The 20,341-nt window shown below is 38.7% G+C and overlaps 4 protein-coding genes across 4 annotated transcripts; 3 read left to right on the forward strand and 1 right to left on the reverse strand.

Annotated features, from left to right (window-relative positions):
- LOC18591412 (gamma carbonic anhydrase 1, mitochondrial) lies at positions 217–3,283 on the forward strand. The gene is made up of 5 exons (XM_007017515.2): positions 217–469; positions 922–1,065; positions 2,187–2,312; positions 2,409–2,560; positions 2,661–3,283. The coding sequence occupies exons 1-5, from the start codon at positions 355–357 to the stop codon at positions 2,943–2,945; spliced, it is 822 nt and encodes a 273-aa protein (XP_007017577.2). The 5' UTR covers positions 217–354; the 3' UTR covers positions 2,946–3,283.
- On the forward strand, positions 5,511–9,018 carry LOC18591413 (uncharacterized sugar kinase slr0537). Its single transcript, XM_007017516.2, has 8 exons — positions 5,511–5,845; positions 6,576–6,839; positions 6,927–6,998; positions 7,128–7,166; positions 7,455–7,562; positions 7,857–7,954; positions 8,069–8,180; positions 8,503–9,018. Exons 1-8 carry the CDS (start codon positions 5,681–5,683, stop codon positions 8,749–8,751), a joined length of 1,107 nt encoding a protein of 368 aa, XP_007017578.2. The 5' UTR covers positions 5,511–5,680; the 3' UTR covers positions 8,752–9,018.
- On the reverse strand, positions 9,451–12,134 carry LOC18591414 (proteasome subunit alpha type-1-B). The gene is made up of 2 exons (XM_018125966.1): positions 11,612–12,134; positions 9,451–10,188 (listed from the first exon to the last, which is right to left on the reverse strand). Exons 1-2 carry the CDS (start codon positions 11,960–11,962, stop codon positions 9,700–9,702), a joined length of 840 nt encoding a protein of 279 aa, XP_017981455.1. The 5' UTR covers positions 11,963–12,134; the 3' UTR covers positions 9,451–9,699.
- Positions 14,906–20,326, forward strand: LOC18591416 (auxilin-like protein 1). Its single transcript, XM_007017521.2, has 8 exons — positions 14,906–15,396; positions 15,753–18,807; positions 18,912–18,978; positions 19,137–19,234; positions 19,382–19,447; positions 19,547–19,636; positions 19,808–19,984; positions 20,106–20,326. The coding sequence occupies exons 1-8, from the start codon at positions 15,071–15,073 to the stop codon at positions 20,139–20,141; spliced, it is 3,915 nt and encodes a 1,304-aa protein (XP_007017583.2). The 5' UTR covers positions 14,906–15,070; the 3' UTR covers positions 20,142–20,326.

A 20,341-nucleotide genomic window follows, 5' to 3' on the forward strand; every position in this document is an offset into this window, starting at 1 on the left:
GAATTTAAAGGATTTAAACTTTATAAAAAGAAAAAAATGAGAAAGAAGATATTACTTCTGATTAATTAATAATAGTAAATTCGCAGAAAAAATTAATTGGGCCACAAAATAGAAAGCTACCTTAAATGGTTTAAGGGGCCCAATTGCTTAAGCCCAATTATACCCCGTCAATAAATTTCAGACACCGTTGTGGAAACCCAAAATTGCCCTCAGGGAGGCCCAGTATATTCTACCCTACCACTGGAGCATCATTTCCTCCATTTCGAGCTTTGTCTCCCAATCACGCACGCACCTGGGAACTCGAAAGGAAAAAAGAATTAACCGATCACAAGTTTTTCCCGAAGGAAGCTGAAGATGGGAACCCTAGGGAAAGCTGTATACACCGTTGGATTCTGGATTCGTGAGACCGGCCAGGCGCTCGATCGCCTCGGCTGCCGCCTACAAGGCAGCTACTTGTTCCAAGAGCAAAGTGAGTTTTTTTTTATCCATTTCTCAGCTTCTCTTTTTTCCTCTTCAAAGTATGTAGCCAAAGCTAATCTCTCCTAATGCTAGGGATTTTCTGCAGATTTGATAGCAAATACTAATTTGTATTGTAATTTTTCAATTTCTTTCGTTTTAAGCTTATAGTTTTCTTTGATGCTGTCGTTAAACTATTAGCTGGCTCTGTATAATAGCGTAATTTCTAGTTATGGATGATAAGCTGACAGTTAAATCCCTCCTAAAAATTTCTATAATGACCTTGTTTAGGTTATACTGGTTAATTGCTTGTTTACTTGCTAAGTTTATGTGGAAACGCGGCTGCATTTTACTTTTATATGTTGCCATTGTGGTTTGTGTTTCAAAGATAGGATATTTGGTTATGTTGCTTTAGGTTGCTTTCTGTTACCTGACTATGCGCTTATGGTATTATTCTTTTCTTAGTTTCTAGGCATCGGACTCTGATGAACATATTTGATAAAGCTCCTGTGGTTGACAAGGATGCATTTGTCGCCCCTAGCGCATCCGTCATTGGTGATGTTCAGGTGGGAAGAGGATCATCTATTTGGTATGGATCTGTTTTAAGGGGTAAGATCCTTGACTCCTTGTTTGTACACAATCTGGCATTTTTGTTTGATGACAGAATTGTATAAGTCTACCTTAAGAAAGGACAGTGTCAGACTTCATGTCTACAAGTTAGCATATAAAAGGTTTAGTGTTATGCTAATTAACTTTTAGATTGTGACATAAGGAACAGATAGGTACTATTAATGGTAATACTTGTACTGGTTTTTATTCAAAGTGTTTTATTTTGAAGTACTATGTTGAATAAAGATAGTTGACTTTAGTTGATTATTTTGGCACATCAGAATCTTTTAACTTTAGCAAATGTTGGATGTTCATCACTTTGGTATAGAGGAATATGGCTTGTGGTAATGAAGGATGTACCTTGTTTCAACTTTAACTATTGGTTTAGAGGAATGTGGCTTGTAATTTTAACTATCAGTTTCAACTTTTAATTGTTGGTATTATGTTTAGTTTATTTTCTCTTGATGATGTAGGATATTGTCTGCCTGATCTGCATACTATTCAATTAACTTTGTAGCTTGCCTAAACAATGTATTGATTCATACAAGCAGGATGCTTGTATCTTGCACCTTATCCTCCACCCGATTCATGTCCTACCCAACTCCACTTGCTTCTTAAAACTTAAGTATGACCAAAATAAATAAGATGGTAATCTTATTCTCCATTCTCCTGCAGAGTAGACCTATGTTATTAGTATTTATCATTCTTCTCTTTAACCGTAAAATGAAGCTCTTTATTTATACTATGAAGGTGGTAATATTGGGATTCTACTTCATAGGTATTTCACATAATTGATTTCTTGGCTCATAAATTGAGGCACTAAACATGCCAGGGCATCTCTCCTGAATAAATCAAAGAAAAATCCCCTTTTTTTTGTTAATATTTATTAACTCATAGGAAAATTGATTGACTCTTCAGTACCATGTCCGAGGAAGAGAAAGTTTTCTGAGATCAGCATATTCCACTTTTCAACCACCCTGTGGATGGGAAGCTATAAGTTTCTTGTCCATCTGAATTTGTTTAACAAGTTTAAATTGTAGTTGTGTAGGTTAGGGATGTTTCTTTGACATTTTATTTAACTAGATTTTGTTAATTATCATCCTAATTTTTTCTTTTAACAGGGGATGTCAACAGCATTAGTGTTGGATCTGGAACTAATATACAAGACAACTCCCTTGTGCATGTGGCAAAGTCTAATCTAAGTGGGAAAGTGCTACCAACTATTATTGGAGACAATGTTACAGTCGGTGAGTGTAATGGCATTGGCCATAAATTTCATTTGAATTAACCTGATAAAAGTTCCTTCCATTCACAGGCTATGATTGAAATTTTGAAATGATCAGGTCATAGTGCTGTTTTACATGGGTGTACTGTTGAGGATGAAGCATTTGTTGGAATGGGAGCAACACTTCTTGATGGTGTAGTTGTGGAGAAACATGCTATGGTTGCTGCTGGAGCCCTTGTCAGACAAAATACAAGGATCCCTACTGGGGAGGTACATTATGAACCCTACTTGGAATTTGTTCTTATAGAAATATCCTTGACTATCTCTGATTAGATGATGCTGGTATTCTATCTTTGTTGGTTTTTAACAGATATGGGGTGGCAATCCTGCAAAGTTCCTGAGGAAGCTAACTGATGAGGAGATAGCTTTTATTTCTCAGTCAGCCACCAATTATTCCAACCTTGCACAGGTACATGCAGCTGAGAATGCAAAGCCATTCGATGAAATTGAATTTGAGAAAGTCCTCCGCAAGAAGTTTGCTCATCGGGATGAAGAGTATGACTCAATGCTGGGCGTTGTACGAGAAACTCCTCCAGAACTAATTCTTCCAGACAACGTCCTACCAGATAAAGCACAGAAGTCTTCTGAAAAATGATCTTTTTCACGTCATTTTTTTTGTTTGCCTCAACCCTTGAGATATGGCATCAAGGAATATTTGTTGTTATGTGCAAGTACATGGCGGAGGGATCATTTTCTTTCCCAATAATACCGGGCATGTTGTAGGATAGAAACATGGCTCATTTTTAGCTTTCAGCTCCTCATATGGTTACTCAGAGACTCTTTCCATGACCGGAAGAATGTATTTTGATGTCTAATGTTCCTTGTACCTAAGATTCTTGTTTTCATGATGATTGTCATTTTGTACTTGTTAAAGTCATTTCCCACCATTTATAAGTATTGCAAACACCATAGCTGGTGTGTCAGTTTGCATAAGTGGCAAGTTGGTGCAGCAATGTCATTTGTCAAGAGCAATTGTTTGAATGGGAAACATTCATATTGCTCTCTTTTGCGAAACCACGAAGCTTAGTAAGTTCAAGATATCTCTCGTGACTGGTTGTGACTTGATGGCAGGCTGCAGAGACTGAGGTTGGAAGTTCTCAAAATGGGCTAAAAGAAAAGCAACTGGCTTGGCGTGCTTCCCTGGGCCTCAGGAGGTAAAGGACTGCTTGTGTAGTCCAACTTGGTTTCGCCGTTAGAATTTAGCTCTTTCAAGGTAATAATTTCTTACTTGATATTCTATTTCATTTAATTGGACTCTTTTATGTATAAAAGAAAGGAATCATATTTTAGATTGTATGTGGATGTGAGTATTTCGACTGTGAGATTCATACAGTTAGGCTTTTTTATCTATATAGGAGAGAATTATACTTTGAATTGTACTTGCGTTCGAAAATATTTCACATTTGATATCTCTCATGGAATCTCAATTCTCACGTTAATGAAGAGTACCACCTCTTTGACATAGAATCTGTGACACTTCACAACTAGATTGAGAAGTTTGAGACAAGCGCAATTTCTTCCAATAATTTGGAACCTAACCCATGTGCGAAAATCCTAGCCACGTTGCGAAAATGCTTAGCCCATTTAATGTTTACTAAAGCACTAATAACTCGTATATTAATGCTAATGATCCGATCTTTTCTGCAATAATTAAAGTCTGATTCGGGAATCTAAAACAAAAGGCCAACCAAACCATTCCCCGTAATTTCAGCTGGTTTCTGATTGGCCACGACAAAAAGGACGCGCTCCTCCAAATCATCCAAAATCTGACATATCTGCATTACAATTTGTCTTTCCTTTGTTTGGTTCTCTTGTAATCTTGCTCTTTCCCTTACATTCGTGTAAAGTGCTGTTTCTTTCCCATTGTTTGTGCCCCATCATTACGTATGTTCTACAGAAAAAAGTAAAATTCTTACGTAAGCTGACCATAAGCACTTCTGTCAAGGTGATAATGGCTGGTTTAGGACGAGTTTAGATTTTTATACCTTGGACTTTAAGAATAGTTTATTTAATTATGCATCATTAGTGCAGTGGATGAAGCTTAAGTGACCACTACTGGTCAATAGACTGCACTAGGGAGGTGCAAAGAAAAGCCAATGATTAACCTAGAAAGCTCCCTGATGGGAAGCAGACAAAGCCGAGCAATCAAACAAAAACATCATGGTCATGGCACATGCCTGGGATATGTTTTAAGCAAGAATCTAGAGGAAAAGCTACATCCAAATGGTTGTTGTATCTTTCGGCTGGGTGCGTGATCATTGGTCCATGGATATTTGAAGCCTGCAGTGGAAGTATACGGCCATTCTTTCCTTGTCTTTCAGTCCTACGCCCCCCTACTTTTGTTTCTGTCCATGCAAATAGTTTTTGGCCTTTTTTCTTTTAATTGATTCGAATAAGTACATATATTTTAAGATAGAGCGAGGTCAAGCCGCGATGACACACCACCCACACACAAGCTGCAAGGTTAACATCTCATTGAGCCAAAATTGACGAAGGATCCAATATATTTTGTGCTTAATGAGTTATCAGTTCCTCTCCATGACATGACTTCTACCAAAAACTCCTTATCATCTCTGAGTACATCCATAATATCTGATATCTGATATATATGGAGTTTCAGACATAAGTAGACATATTGTGATGATTAAGGTTGTTGGTCATCAAGAATATCCATAGTTGCTTTCAGAAAGGTCGAGCATGGGCTTGAGTTTCCATGAAATTCTGTAAAACAGTGACTTGCTTTGACAAATTCACCCCAAAGTCGTCAAAAAGCTTTAATCATCGACAGCAATTCGTCAATATTGTTTCTGACAATGGACAGCAACGTTTCTTCGGGTAAAGCTGCACAATTCTAACCGATTTACACTCCTTTTGAACAACAAAAAGGGGTAGTTTCCATACCCTGTCGATCAAAACTATTGGACCGACATCTTGGGAACTTGAGAAGTCAAGTTCAATCGAAACTAACGAACGACTCCGAAACTTCCCGCGTGGGATAATAACCGACAGACCCAAAGAACACGTTGTGAGCAGAAAACCTCCTTACCTTTTTAGGGCTACCCTAATCACAATTCAGAATCCACACCATTCAAGGGGCCGAAAGGCCCAACTTTTACGTATTAAATAAAGTATATAAATAAAGGGCGTTGAATAGGGGCAGCGGAAGAGCGGCCTTTCTCGTGGACCTTCCCCACCTGCTGCAGTGCGGAGTACGCTTGTTCAGCCCTCTGCCTATATAATACTTGGAAAATTCCTAGAGAGTAGAGACCACTGCAAAGGAGTCCTGGGAGGATAGAAATATTATTTTGAGGGGAAGCCACCACCAAAACTATGGGAGCAGAAACCTTGCTAACGAACGGGGAGGCTCGGGTTCAGCTTGAGGCCAAGGTTCCTGTTATACTTGGACTCCAACCAGCCGCCCTCATCGACCACGTGGCTCGTGTTGATTTGTCCTTGCTCGATCAAATTCCCGGTGAACGTGGTGGCTCTATTCCGGTAGTTTTCCTTTATTTTTTTTTCCTTAAAACTTCCCTTCTTAGTAATTTCCCATTTTTAACTTTTTGTTCTTTTTGGTTTTTTTGTATCATTTGCTGCATTGTGCTTACTGGGTTTATGCTAATTTTCTTTAATTTGTCTCCTTTGCGATTGGTATACTCTCTGGGTTTTTTTCATCAAGACTTCCCACCAATCCGTTAACTGGATTAAGCTTTCCCCCCCATCTTTTCCGCTGTGTTCTGTGTACCATAAAAAGGGCTTAAATAATTTTTTTTTCTTTTGTTTGAGAGTCAGTGTTTGCATTTTTTTTATTGGTTGATGCATGTGGTGGGGGGCTTTCTCAGTAAATGTAATTTCTTTGGCCGTTTTGGCTTGCAGACAAGATTTATTTTGCTTTGAACTTCCCACATTCTCTGTTTTTTTACTTGTTCTCATGTTTTAGAATTTCGAATCCCAATGTCCTTGGCCTTTTCTATCTGTTTCTGTTTCGGTATTTTGGTCCTTTTTTTTTTCTGTACCAAACTTGCTCCATTTTTGTTTCCTACCCTTTTTAATCTTTTCTTGTTTTCTTCCCAAGTTTTGTCCTTAGAAAAATAATGGCTTTCAACCTTGTACTGAAAATGATAGAACGGTTATCTTGTTTGATAAGCTTGAGAATAATCATACGTATCTTGGGGACGAGCAAGGTTCTGTGCTTATTTAAGGACAATGTAATTGATCAATTGTGTAGGTGGCTATCGAGGAGCTTGAGCATATATTAAGCGAGTTGAAAAAGCACATCCTTGCTTCAGCTGATGATTTATCTCCTATGAAGACGATGGCCGGGGGAAGTGTTGCAAATACTATTAGAGGACTTAGCTCAGGCCTCGGGGTTAATTGCGGAATGATTGGGGCTTTTGGGGATGATGAGCAAGGTCAATTGTTTGTAAGTAACATGAGCATTAGTGGAGTTAATATTTCAAGATTGAGAAAGAAGAATGGACCTACGGCTCAGGTGATCTTCATGATACAATTTCTATGAAATTGAATTGTGCTTTAAATGGTAAGTGCTAAAATGTTCTTAGTGAACGCTATGATGCAGTGTGTTTGCCTAGTTGATGCATTGGGCAATCGAACGATGCGACCTTGCCTATCAACCGCTGTAAAAGTTCAAGTGAATATCACAACACCCCCTTTTTTGTTGTATTTAGGTTAAACCTGCTTCTTTCTTTATTTTAAGGATTTATGTTTGCTCTTTAGTGATGTACACTCACGAGCAATTTTATTTACCTTTTCTTTTCAGGCGGATGAACTGACCCAAGAGGATTTTAGTGGTTCTAAGGTGAGGCCTATTTTATAGAACTTGTGTTTTTTTTCAAAAAAGTTGTTTTTAAGGATTATATGTTTGTGGACCTTTTTCCAATTCTTTTCCTGTCTTTTGTAAATGAAGGAGACTTGTTTTATCGGATGCCATTTTATCTGATTATGATATTCCTTTGGTCATGCTTTTTTAATTAATTATGAAAATAGTTGGATAAAATTTGCACTTTTTGACCACATTACATAGTCAGCTCTTTGCGGCTGGTATATCTGCAGAGCATTCAACTTAATGATGTATCTTTCACTGCAGTGGTTGGTGTTGAGATATGGGATATTCAATTTGGAAGTTATTCAAGCAGCTATTCAATTTGCCAAACAAGAGGGTGTTTCTGTCTCATTGGATTTGGCCAGTTTTGAGGTGTGGTTTTCTAGTAACTGGAATAACTTTATGTTATGTTTAAGGGTGAAAGCAATGTTATGCACAGAATGAAATAGCTAGCCTGGATTAATGTGTAACTCAAAACAGTTTCTTTTCTTAGAAATTTTGAAAATGATCATACTGGTACACTTTTAGACTTATAGTTGATAAAGTGCAGGTATTTCATCTCTGTTTGGCATCTAACTGCTCCTTGATTCCTCATTTTTGTGCTTTTTAATATCGAAGTTTCCAGGTCTGAATATTTTATCTTACAAAGTCTGTAACTTTGGTCAGATGGTTCGTAATTTTAGAGAACCTCTTCTACAGTTACTGGAGTCAGGGGATATAGACCTCTGTTTTGCCAATGAGGATGAAGCTAGAGAGTTACTAAGGTGGCTGTTTCTTTTTAATAACTAATGAAGGGGGTTCGTCTTCCTGATTTTCAAGATTTCAGAAATTGGTGCTGTTGCTAGCTGCTGATATTATTTTCTGTTTTACGTCTTTAGGGGTGGGCAAAATGCTGATCCTGAAGCTGCATTAGAATATCTGTCTAAATATTGCCGGTGGGCTGTAGTTACCTTAGGGCCCAATGGATGCATCGCTAAACATGGAAAAGAGGTCGGTCACTTTCAACCTTGTAAACTCATAGGCATTTTTCATACTTTTCAGTGCTTATCGTTTTGATTTGTGGTCCACTAGCTACAAATTCTTACTGTTTGAGATAGTTTCAACTTATCAATGCCTCCATTTAGGGATGCCCTCCTAGTCTAACATGGTTACGTGCCATTCTCAACTTGGGAAGTATGGCCAAATTGTGCTGTTTTCCATAAATATCCTTGTTGAATTGTGATGCATGAACCGGCCTTTGCCTATGGATGTCATTATCACACCTCCTTTTGGTCCATAGTTGATGACAGGCCAACTAAACTTTCTGTGCCAGATTGTCCGAGTTCCAGCTATAGGGGAGGCAAAAGCCGTTGATGCCACTGGAGCTGGGGACCTGTTTGCTGGTGGTTTCTTATATGGATTGGTCAAGGGATTATCCCTCGAGGAATGTTGCAAAGTGGGCTCATGCAGTGGTGGCTCAGTGATTCGTTCGCTCGGGGGTGAGGTAACGCCAGAGAATTGGCAATGGATGTACAAGCAGATGCAGGTCAAGGGCCTTTCACTTCCTGATATTCGGAACTGATGTCTCCATAACAAAAGAAGCATTTAGTTTCACTTCCCTTGCTATGATTTATTTTTCCGAAGAAAAAGGCAGCTTTAGTTGCGTTTTGGGGCTGGATTGACTTGTTCACACGACTCCTCGCTTTCAACAGAAACATTAACATATGCAATGTTCAGTCATGTTAGTGAATTATTCTGTAGAAACTTCTTTGCAAGGACTTCAGTCCATCTATTGAGTGCTACCAGAGGCAAATGCCTTCTGTTACCTCATTCTTTACTTTCCTTGATATATCAAATGGCATCATAAAAGAAAATTTGTCATTTTGTGCATGAATTTTTAAAGACTACCAAACTAGTTCTGAAATTTCTTGAACATGCAATTCCCAGTTGGAGTGGATGCCCAAATTCAGAAGGTTGCCAGATTTTGATTAGCTATGGCTCCTACTGTGCCAAATTCCGGTTTCATTTCATTTGATAAGGTTCAAGTACTCTATAGTTGAATAGGATTCAAGGCAAAGTACTTGAAAAATAATGAGTAGTTTACTCGTTGACATTTCTAATAAGAAATTCAGCTCGCAAAATTACCTAACATTATCACCACAAGGAAATATTTTGTAGCGTTATGTTTATGGGTGCCTATGTACCCTTGATGCGAATTTCCCAATCCCAAATGTCCACCCACTCCACCTTAATCTTCCAAGAGACTAAACAAATTTCATAATTCAACATAGTAACAGTTAAATAAGTCAACAACTTCAATGACTGGATCTTGAGTATAAATGTAAATGTAGTTTTAAGTTTCAGTTCAGGGTAGCATTGCATCTTTGCACCAAGGGTAAAGATAATTTGCATAATAAAGTAGGAAAAAACATCCAACACAATAATGTCTACCAGTGCCTAACTCAAATCTGCAAACACATGCTAGAAAACGTCATCTAAAGAGAAGGGTGGAACACTGATTCTTTCATCATCAAATATCCATTGGGGCCACACCTTCATCAGTAGAACCGCCCTGATCAGCAGCAGCACCTGGCTCAGCTGCAGCCTCCTGTCCTGCATCAGTATCAGGTTCGGCAGCAGGGTCTTCTTGCTCTCCCACAATGTCAAAGGCATCAATCATTTGTTGTACAGTATTCTGATCCAAAACATGGAATGGCTCCCCAACCCCTACCACAGCAACTGTACATATTGAGCTTTTGAAAGTTTCTCCTTGCAAGGTCTCCCTTATTGCCATAAGAGCATCCTTGACCAGATCATCCCGTGAGGAATCCTTAAAGTTCTCAAACCTGCGTTCCAAGTATGTCTTTGCAGCTTGTGAGCGGGATCCAATGGCAAAAGCCTGGTACTCAAAGTAATTTCCACTTGGGCAGTTGTAGTAGAGATGAGCACCAGATTCATCCAAGCCAGCCACCAACAGGCCAACACCATAAGGTCGTTTCCAAGAGCGTTGGGTGCACACCTGCAACGAAAACACAAGCATTTTCCCATTTTCAATTGCACAAACAAATAAAATTATTATACTAGTGGTAAAACAGTTTATCTTCAAGAAATCCAGTAGGTTTGGTGTTCCACACGCAAATGCTAGTTTTAGCAATCCTGCATCAACCGTGTTTCATTTAAAAGATAAAACTCACTAGATTAACGGGAGAAGATTTATCTAAAATCATGCTTGATACAGAAAATGATATACAACTATATTAGACCTTTAAATATGTAACATATCTGAATTAAGAACATGCCCCTAATACTTCTGAGAAATATACCAAATCTAAGCAGCAAATTAAATAGGTAAGCACAGAATAGTAAGGAAAAGAAACAAAAGATAAACATCAAAGGCTTCCATGCCTTTTAAATAACTATGAAAGAAGCATATGTAAACACATATCATCTATCAAAACTTATTGTTAATAACTATAACCAACTTCAAAGACTTGACATCACTTAATTCAGTAAGACTAACAACCTCAACTCTTACATCAACAAATGTGCAGAGTCCATATCAAATGATTATGAAAAAGTTGGAAAAATGCTGTTTGATCACATCACACTGGCACAGCTAAACCTGAGCACACAAAGGCATGCCAAGCTCCTTAAGTATGATGCAAAGACCATTAGCTCATCCAACCTTATAAATTTAGCTTGTATTTTAATATCCTCTCAATCATTCACTTCATGGAAGCCTAAGCAAGGTAACAAAATGGTCATTGTGAAACACTCCTTGCCACCAACATTCTTTTCAAAAATCATTCTTTGTATCACAAAATCTATTGCCTGAAGCTTTTGGTCACAAACAAAAAGCATACATGAGATTGTTTCCCTAGTCTGATGCCGGATACACTCAACCTCTTACCTTACACTTCCAAGTAAATCTAACACACCAATGGAATATAGAAACCATAAGTTGGAAATTCACAATTGTAACCCTTTTTAATTTGCATCATATTAATCCTCATTATCCATTTCATTTTCCTCTGTTCCAGATAGAATGTTCGGATGTAAAATATATTTTACATTGCTAATCATTGACCACTTCAGCAATAATGCAAAAGGGTAATGCTATTTACTTATAGTTGCCACAATACCTGATCTATCAATGTTTCCAACACAACAGCTTTAAATGTGAGCTCATTTTCATATAGAACACTATTCTGGTCAAGTCAATAACCATTTTATGCTTCAATCTTGTAGATTATTCGTTTCAAAGTATTGCTCGAAATCCTCATGCTTGTCAAGACTTCAGCAAAGACCAATTAGGGTTTAAAACCATAAACAATTTCCCATTTCTCGAAAAAACCCAAACACTGACATCTCCCATCAATTAAATTACACTCTTTTTTAAGAAAAAATTTAGAAATTGGAGATTTTCAGAAATGAAGAAAGACCTGGGCTTTATCGGCGAGCTGGACGACGAGTCTCCCCACAGGAAGCGGCGACTCGTACGTGAAGCTGTAGTTGATACACTCGTTTCGCATGTACCGAGATAGGACGCGTCCGTCGGCGGTGAGACCGGCGATGGCGACGCCGATGTGGTCGTCAACTTTGAAGATCTTCTTCTGGTGAGAAGACAACTCGGAGTTAGCCTTGTTAACGCAACCCAAGACCACATGGGTCTTGGATCGGAGCCCGATCGCCGCCGAGCCCTGCTTCACAGCCTCCATCGCGTACTCCACTTGGAACAACCGCCCTGCAGGGCTCCATGTCGTCACATCGGTATCGTACTGGTTCCTGAACATTTTCCACTAAGGCACCGTTCCAATTGCTGGTTTCGTTGGACTGAAAAAACTTGCTTTTCTTTTCCCTCTCGCTGGAGTGAAGTATTTAAGAGGGTTTTTCTTCTTTTCTTCTTCTTCAAGACAGAGAGAGAGAGAGAAGAAAACACCCCGAGAAAAAAACAAAGGCCCCTTTGTTGATTCGGTTCTGCCCGGATACAATTTATCCAACTTGGGTCACCCGACAAGTAAATGGGCCAACTGGCCTGTCTTTTTTGGTACAAATGGGCCTACAGGCCTGTAGTTTTTGGATCACTGAATAAGTAAATGGCCCAATGGAGGTCTAATATTTGAAAAATGGGCCGATTGGCCTGAAATTATTGGGCTAGAAGTAGCCCGTTTTTGAGACAAAATTCCAAATTCATATTAAAACCAATTCATTAATTAATACTATTGAACTGGAAGTATTCAAATCAAAGCCCCAACTTAATAATACATTAAATTTTAATAAGTATTACATTAATTAAAATGATTTATTGAATTAAAAAATAATATTATAAATTATTATTTACAATCAAATTCGAGTATCTTATAATTTTTATTCGAGATTTATGTAAACTCGTAATGAGTAATAGTTTTATTATCTATGTCTTTATCTCGTATCTAATTATTGAATATCTTAATTTTATTTAAGTAGGTTGGATAATGTAAGATATCTAACTATAAAGTATCCCTTCTCATCCTAGTACTTACTTGGCTGGATATGAAAATTTTGATAAAAATTATTACAAGTGCGTTTCAAAAATATTAAAATATTAAGGAATGGGAATTCAAACTCAATGTGTCCTTTTTAGAAGTAATGTCTCCATGATGATAATTTTCAATGAATTTGAATTTTACAAGTCTTGACAGTAGATAAGAAATTTGCCAGTAGACTAAGTAACGCTACTTATTTTGGTGGTTAAAGGGGCCAACATGGCTGAGTTGGTGGTCACTGGGTTGGGGAATTAGTAGTTAAGACCAAAAGCAAAGCAAAAAAGCAGAAATCTTAAATCGGCTTCTGCTTTTGTGCTTTGGATTCTGAATTCTTTATGATACTGGCAGATTCACTTGGTGTTTAGATCAAATGGGCTTTCATTACTTTCACGAATATGAGTCTCCCTTGAATCATAATTCATAAAGTATTTCACTTTCTCAGATTCCCCAGGCCTTAGATCAAAAAAGATTGCTTTTCTTTTCTTTTGTTTGAGCATGTTAAGATCCATGTTCTCGTGATTCCCTTTTCTGGTTTAAACTTGTTAAGATTCATGTTAGTAATAATTATCATATATGGAATTAGTATAACCCTAATCATTGCTTGAAATAGTTCTTCCATCCCTTTCTCTTCCCATTATTGAATGCATCAGCCTGCCAGATTTTTGATCTAGATTTTGTTGTAGTGAATTGGGAAAACCCAAAAATGGGGTGACATTAAGAATTGGTTTCCATCTTCAATGCATGTCCCATCCACGCAAGATTGTCTTTGGGTTAAGCCAAGATCTCCTGGATCACCTTTGGAGAAAGTACTGACAGAAAGAAAAAGGAAGTAAAAGGTGTAGGAGGAAGAATTATGGAAAGCCTTAACTTATTTTCATTTTCCTCTCCTAGGAGTTCCTGGAAAACCAACCTCCAGGACTAGTTCCTTTTCTAAAAGCTATTTTACCCTTTGGTTATAGTTGGACAATGAGGAAGAAGGAAGTGTGGCAGAAGCTTATGAAAAGAAGAGACACCCATCATTCAATGGGTCACCATGGCCAATTTCAAATGGCAAAAGAAAGCTTAAACATCCTAAACTCGGACGAGTCATAAAGACCCAAATGATAAGAACAGGGAAAAGCAATGCATAATTTGATTATTTTTACCTCAAAATTATTGAAAAGAGGTCCCTCTCCCCCCACAGACCAAACGTTCAAACAGATTCTTAACCCTTTAAAGATAATCTACTCTGACAATCACTAACCTCCCTGCCTTTTTTACTTCTTCAATGGGGACAATTGTTGGCTTGTCACAAAACCATTATCCTCTTGGAAATGATGGCTAAAACTTTCATAAGGTTTCACACAACATTTTGGCAGTAACTTCACATCTGGAGCCAGCAATGTGGAAGCTGGAGATCATTATAAAGAAAGAGAAAGATGTACCAAACATGGTACTACTACCAGGGATTTTGAGTCTACCAAAATGTCATGACAAGGAGCTGTTGAATGTTTGTTTCATACAAAAATATCAGGACCACGTTCAAAACCAACTTCTGCCTGGAATGGAAAACTCACCTACTCGGTACTCCTTCAATCCTGGTGGGGGACTGGGACTTAGGACAGGCTAGGAATGGGGTTGGGGTCCCAAGAACTCCTCTGGTTTGAAAGGCTTTCCCCCCACTCCCACTGTCCCATCCCTCTCTCATGTTACCATGTGAATCAAAGGGATTCTTTCTTTCTAATTATTGAGCATTGGAATGTCAAATAATTTCGCTTTCTTTTAATATTAGTACTCAATCATATAACCAATATATATATATATATATATATATATTTTGTATTTGTAATTTTAATAATTTTAATATACAAATATATGAAAATTGTAAATACTCGAAAGTACCCTTCATTGACCACCGCGTCGGCGTCGACGATTGGTGACAGGTTGGATGACATGGAAAGAAGACATTCTAGTACAAACGACAACAGACAAAACTAAAAATTGATTATCGATAAAAGTGACAGCCAAATGCCAAACTCACCCCTCACACAAACCAACGGTTCACCGGCTTTCGCCGGTCACTTGACCGATCTTTTCCCTCCCTTTCTTTCAACCATCCCCCCTCCCACCCCGTTCCTTGCCCTTTCCTTGAATGCCGTACACTGACAAATATGCTCCATTTATTAGTAATTTTTCTTTTCTTCCTCTTCTCCTCGTTTTCTCGTCTCAATCAAAAACTCTTTTCATTTTCTCGTCCTCAGTCTTCTTCTCTCCTGGTCTTTGAACTCTGCAGACCATTTTTTTTCCTCTGCAGAGAAACAGAAACAAGAGAAAAATTATAATAGAACTCTGGAAAGCAAACCCTAAGGATTTTCTTTGTTTTTTTTTTTCATTTCAATGGAATACCAGAGAGCTTCGGCTGCTACGGCCTTTTCTAAGAAACTTAGCCATGGTCACAGCTTCAACGGTAAAAACATGTACGACGGCGTTTTCAGTGGTCAAAGTAAGGTAGGATCGAGTGTTGAAGATTACGCCGAGATATTTGGTGGCGGTTCCGGCTCTTCGATTCCGGTTCTTGATGTCCCTGAGCTGAATGAGAGGAAGTTCTCGGTCGATGTTTCGAGCTCGAAGCTTGAATATTCCAACATTTTTGGCGGTTTTGGAGACTTCGAGTATGCTGTTTCTCATGAGGAATTCATTGCTAAGCCACCAAGAGCTAAAAAGTAAGATTTTTTTCTTTTCTGTTTATTCTGTTAATTTGAGGATTGAGATGGTTAGATAGTTAAACAAGGTGTTAGGGCGGGTTTTGATGTAGAAAGAAGTTTACATTTTTATGCAAAGGTGAGAACTTTCATGGCTCTCCAAAGTCCAAGCACACCCTTTTTGTTTAAACTGTTCGTTCGTAGCTTAGATGGTTGAGAAGGGCTGCATTGATACTTTGGCCTTGTATTTTCAGAAGAAGTTTTATTTAAGACCTTGCCAAGAGTAGAGATTGTTGAATGTTGAATTTTTGGAAAGTACTAAATATTTTTAACTTTTATATATGGAAAGATTGAGCCTGAGTTAATTGATTTTGTAGGACTCCAGCTAAGACACGATCGTATTCAGAAGGGTCATTCTCATATCCTTTGAATATTCCGGTGGGGTCGAATGATCAAACCTCCCATGAATCCGGTAATGGTGTGAAGCAGTTCAAAATGTCATATAATAAAATCAGCCCTGGAAGCAAAAACGGGGCAAATGGAACAACACATGTAGCGCAGCTTCATGCTGTTCCTGGTTATACACGTTTAGTTGATGAAAAAATCACTTCATCAAGGGACAAGCCAGATTCCTCAGTTGTAAATGAGACATATAAGTCCAGCAATTCCAGTGAGGGGACAGTAGAAGGCATGCATAAGAAGCCAGTGTCCAGTAGTAAACAGACTTCGACAGTTGTTAAAGAATTGCGCAGCAAATCTGGCAGTAATGGGTCTGATTTTAATGATGTATTATTTGGTTCTTATGATGTTGGCCATAGAACACCTCCGAAAGTCCCTCGCGCTTCAAGCATGTTGAATAACATGGGTGGTAATAAGCGTGGTTCTATGAAGCTTGGGGTTTTTAGGAGTTATTCTTTAGATGGTGATGTAGGTGTCTCTTCCCCACCTTACTTGGATGATGAAGTGGATGCAAATTCAGTTGCTGCTACTTCTGCAGCTGCAGTCAAGAAGGCAATAGAGGAGGCTCAAGCCAGGTTAAAAATTGCAAAAGAATTGATGGAAAGAAGAAAAGGAGGTCATGTAAATCGTACAAAACCAAGCTTTAATGGTGTTTTGAAAGCTGAGGCGAGAAAGAAAAGTAAAGATACTGTCAAACAAAATGATATCATGCCAGATATGGCGCAGGAGACATGTGAAAAGATAGATGCTTCTGTGCAAACCCCTCCTGAAGTAAGAAAGCAAAATGTGATAAAAGTTGGCCAAGTGGCAGCCGAATCAGATGACAGTGAGAAAATTTTCACTGCCAGAGAAGCTGCAGGAGGAACATGTGCAAAGAATTTCACATCACCACAAGCTAATTGTAGGCATGAAGAAGCAGAAAAAAGGGAAGCAGCAAAACAGGGAGAAAGAGAAAAGGAAGTGATGCAGGCTCTGAATGAATATGAAGGAGAAGAGAAAAAAATCATTGAAAACTTAGAAAAATATGGTGAGAAATCAGAAGCTGTTGAGGAGGTTCCTAAACAGGAGGTTGAGAGGAAACTAGATGCATCAAAAGAGTTATGTGATAAGGATGAATGTCTGAATAAAAAGAAGTTAGATGTAGAGTTTCATGATCGGAAAGAAGATGAAACTAAACTAGGATTTTCTGAACCGTGGGAAGAAACTGAAAATAAAATGTCCAGTGAACTAGAAGCATGTGAAAGTAACTTGAAAGAGCCAGAGAAACCAACAGAAGATGAGAGAAAAGTTGAAATGCAAGAGTTGAAGGTTATTGATAATATGGAAACACTAGAAATTGCTCAGGATATTGATCATGTGGAGAAACGTAATCATGTGCTTAAACAGGAAGAAAATGGTTGTGGATTAGAAGATGTTTTTGAGAAGGAAGAGAATGAGATGCTACTACCAGATGTTTCTATGCAGAAAGAATTGGGGAAGCGATCTGAAGAAGCTTTTGAGATATCAGAACTGAAGGCAGAATGTAAGGAGGCTTGTGGAGCAGAAGAAAACAAGGAAGAAGAAGAAGATGATTGCAATATAGAAGACAATGAGCAGATGTCAGACGAAATGGAGGAACAGGAAATAATTGATCTTAGACATAATAATTTTGATGATGAGGAAGAAAGGGAGGGGAGCCTTGAAGAGGATGATGACTTGTTGGAGGATGAGGAATTTATGGAGGCTGAAGAGAATAGTGATATGTTTGAAGATGCTTATCAGATGGAAGCAGTGGAGGAGGGACAAAAAGAAGCTCCTGACAGTGTGGGAACTGAAGAGATGCAAAAACTGACTGATCAAAAAGCAGATGAGATGACAGAATTAACGGAAGCTGCTCTAGAGTGCTGTGAGGAAGATCTTGAAGCAGCCAATGATGCATACAAGGAAAATGAAATCAACAACCTAGATGAAACTCTGGAATCCTCTATAAATGAAGACAGCTGTGAAATGACTCCTGATTTACTTGTAAACGAAGAAAATGGGGGGATAGCAGAAGGAAACGAAGACAGCTGTGAGGAAACTAGAATAGATTCAGAAGCAGTTGAAGTGGCTGGTAACTTGGAAGAAAACCTAGCATTTGATAATACTGGCTTGGCTGAAAGCAACTTTAACCTCAATGAGATTGAGCAGCAATCAGAAAATAAAACCGAGGCAATTGATTTTGACAGAAATGGTATAGATATTGATACAGCAGAGATAAGTTTTGAGCAAAAGCAATATGAGCAGCATTCCAAAGAGTCTGAAATAATCTGCACCCTGGAGAAGCATGTTGAAGAACTGGCTTGTGAATCAGAAGAAGACGTCAGGGATGCTGAAGTTGTGTTGAAACAGGAAGAGAACAAGAACAACTTTGAATTCCCTGATGAGGGAAGGTTGGTTGATTCTCTGCTACATGGTAAGTTTGGTGAGAAACATGAAACCACAGAAATAGCTCATGATGTTGAAACAAGTCAAAGTACAGAAAACAATGAGGAGAATCATCATGAAACCCTGACAAAGGAAGAGAGGGAAACCAAAAATAATTCCCAAGAAGACGTTGAGCTAGAGAAGGAACAACAAAGAAGAGTAGATGAAGCAAAAGAGAGGAAAAGGGAAAGAGAAAAGGAGAGAATAGCTGTTGAAAGAGCAATTCGTGAAGCTCGTGAAAGGGCATTTGCAGAAGCCCGTGAAAGGGCTGCTGCTGGAAGAACAAATGTAGAAGGACGGCGTAAGGTAAAGGCTGACGCCCAAGGTGAGTCAGCCAAGCCTTCTGCAGAGGTCAATGATAAGGCTTTTATGGAAGCTAAACTTAAAGCTGAGCGTGCTGCAGTAGAGAGAGCAACTGCAGAGGCCCGGCAGCGTGCCCTAGAGAAAGCATTGTCTGAGAAGGCCGCCTTTGGAGCCAGAAACCAGGCTGAAAAGTTTTCTGATGCAAAACAAAGCTTCCAATCTTATGTGAGTGTCTCCTTTTGTCATGCATTTATCTTCCCTGTTAATCTTTCAGCATGTTTTTGGAAGGAATGGAAGGGCAAAGAAATGATCTAAAGAATCTCTTGCAGGATTCACATTACAAAGGCTCATGTCCTCCTGCAACTGGCAGATATCCTAATTCTTCAAATCAGAGTGGTACGTGGTATTCAAAAATACCCCTGCATGTACTTACCAAAAAAGAGAAGCAAAACCATCATTTTTTATGAAGATTAGACTACTTATTTGGCATAAAAGAAAAAGAAAAAAACCTATAAATCCTGATTCCTGAATCATCTTTATTTTGCTTCATGAAGCTTCGAACTCTTCTGAGGGATTGGGTGGAGCTACTGGCGAGTCAGCTCAAAGATGTAAAGCTAGGTTGGAAAGGCATCAAAGGACAGCAGAACGAGCGGTACGAGTTCTGCAATCTTTCTCTCTCAACTCTCTTCTTTTCTTCCCCTGCCCCCAAACCCCTGGTGGATGTCAGGACAAGTATTTCCAGACACGTGAAAAGCTCACTTTTTTTTTTTTCTCTCTTGCTTGGGTTTGGCGTTTCCAGGCGAAAGCTCTTGCAGAGAAGAACAAGCGTGATCTTCTTGCTCAGAAAGAACAAGCTGAAAGAAATGTAATTATCCATTCAAATGAAATGAGAAATCTTTTGCAACCTATGAGGAAGGCTTCAGTTCTTGTCTAACAGTTTTAGACCCTAATTTATATATTGCAGAGATTAGCAGAAACCCTGGATGCTGAAGTCAAAAGGTGGTCAAGTGGGAAGCAAGGAAATTTACGCGCACTGCTATCCACTTTGCAATATGTATGTAACAGCTCTCTACTTGTGTTCACTAATGTCTCTATCCACATTACAACATGTATGGGCATAAATCTAGTCAGGAATGCCCAGTTAATTCACCCAATGCAAGTGTTGTGGAAAGTATCATAGGATCGTAGTATCATATTTTTCACATTGACGTCGCACTGCTGGCAGATCCTTGGCCCAGATTGCGGTTGGCAGCCGATACCACTTACAGATATCATAGCTACTGCAGCTGTGAAGAAAGCATACAGAAAAGCCACGCTTTGTGTTCATCCTGACAAGTTGCAGCAACGAGGGGCAAGCATACAGCAAAAGTACACGTGTGAGAAAGTTTTTGATCTTCTAAAGGTGTGTACCTCCCCCCCCCCCATACGACTCTTTCATTGATTTGCTAGTAATTTATTTCTTCCACAACGGGAGGGAAACAAGAAATAATCTAAATTGCCTGTTGTACGTGTGTAATCTCCAGGAGGGTTGGAACAAATTTAGTGCAGAAGAACGTTAGAGAGAGATCCACTTTGGTGGAAGCTTACAGTGACTGCATACTCCCTGGTACACGAAGCAAGCAAAGTCTTAGTGGAGGCATTCTTTTTTACTCATTCGTCTGGCTTAATATGCAAGCTGTAATTCCATATTGTTATTGAATTAAACGAATATATGCACCAAGAGAGAAAGACTATTGACACTCTAGCACTGTACAGCTAT

This window comes from Theobroma cacao, chromosome 8 (assembly GCF_000208745.1).
Source record: "Theobroma cacao cultivar B97-61/B2 chromosome 8, Criollo_cocoa_genome_V2, whole genome shotgun sequence".
NCBI classification, from domain to species: domain Eukaryota; kingdom Viridiplantae; phylum Streptophyta; class Magnoliopsida; order Malvales; family Malvaceae; genus Theobroma; species Theobroma cacao.

What these genes read in the sequence shown, in the direction of transcription:
- LOC18591412 (XM_007017515.2), top strand. Translation starts at nt 355, where the DNA reads ATGGGAACCCTAGGGAAAGCTGTATACACCGTTGGATTCTGGATTCGT. An exon ending in CTACTTGTTCCAAGAGCAAA is followed by an intron (nt 470 to 921) that starts GTGAGTTTTTTT and finishes TTCTTTTCTTAG; the next exon opens with TTTCTAGGCATCGGACTCTG. An exon ending in TGGAGACAATGTTACAGTCG is followed by an intron (nt 2,313 to 2,408) that starts GTGAGTGTAATG and finishes TGAAATGATCAG; the next exon opens with GTCATAGTGCTGTTTTACAT.
- LOC18591413 (XM_007017516.2), top strand. Translation starts at nt 5,681, where the DNA reads ATGGGAGCAGAAACCTTGCTAACGAACGGGGAGGCTCGGGTTCAGCTT. An exon ending in AACGTGGTGGCTCTATTCCG is followed by an intron (nt 5,846 to 6,575) that starts GTAGTTTTCCTT and finishes TCAATTGTGTAG; the next exon opens with GTGGCTATCGAGGAGCTTGA. An exon ending in TCGCTAAACATGGAAAAGAG is followed by an intron (nt 8,181 to 8,502) that starts GTCGGTCACTTT and finishes TTTCTGTGCCAG; the next exon opens with ATTGTCCGAGTTCCAGCTAT.
- LOC18591414 (XM_018125966.1), bottom strand. Translation starts at nt 11,962, where the DNA reads ATGTTCAGGAACCAGTACGATACCGATGTGACGACATGGAGCCCTGCA. An exon ending in AGCTCGCCGATAAAGCCCAG is followed by an intron (nt 10,189 to 11,611) that starts GTCTTTCTTCAT and finishes TTTTCGTTGCAG; the next exon opens with GTGTGCACCCAACGCTCTTG.
- LOC18591416 (XM_007017521.2), top strand. Translation starts at nt 15,071, where the DNA reads ATGGAATACCAGAGAGCTTCGGCTGCTACGGCCTTTTCTAAGAAACTT. An exon ending in TAATTCTTCAAATCAGAGTG is followed by an intron (nt 18,979 to 19,136) that starts GTACGTGGTATT and finishes TGCTTCATGAAG; the next exon opens with CTTCGAACTCTTCTGAGGGA. An exon ending in AAAGGACAGCAGAACGAGCG is followed by an intron (nt 19,235 to 19,381) that starts GTACGAGTTCTG and finishes TGGCGTTTCCAG; the next exon opens with GCGAAAGCTCTTGCAGAGAA.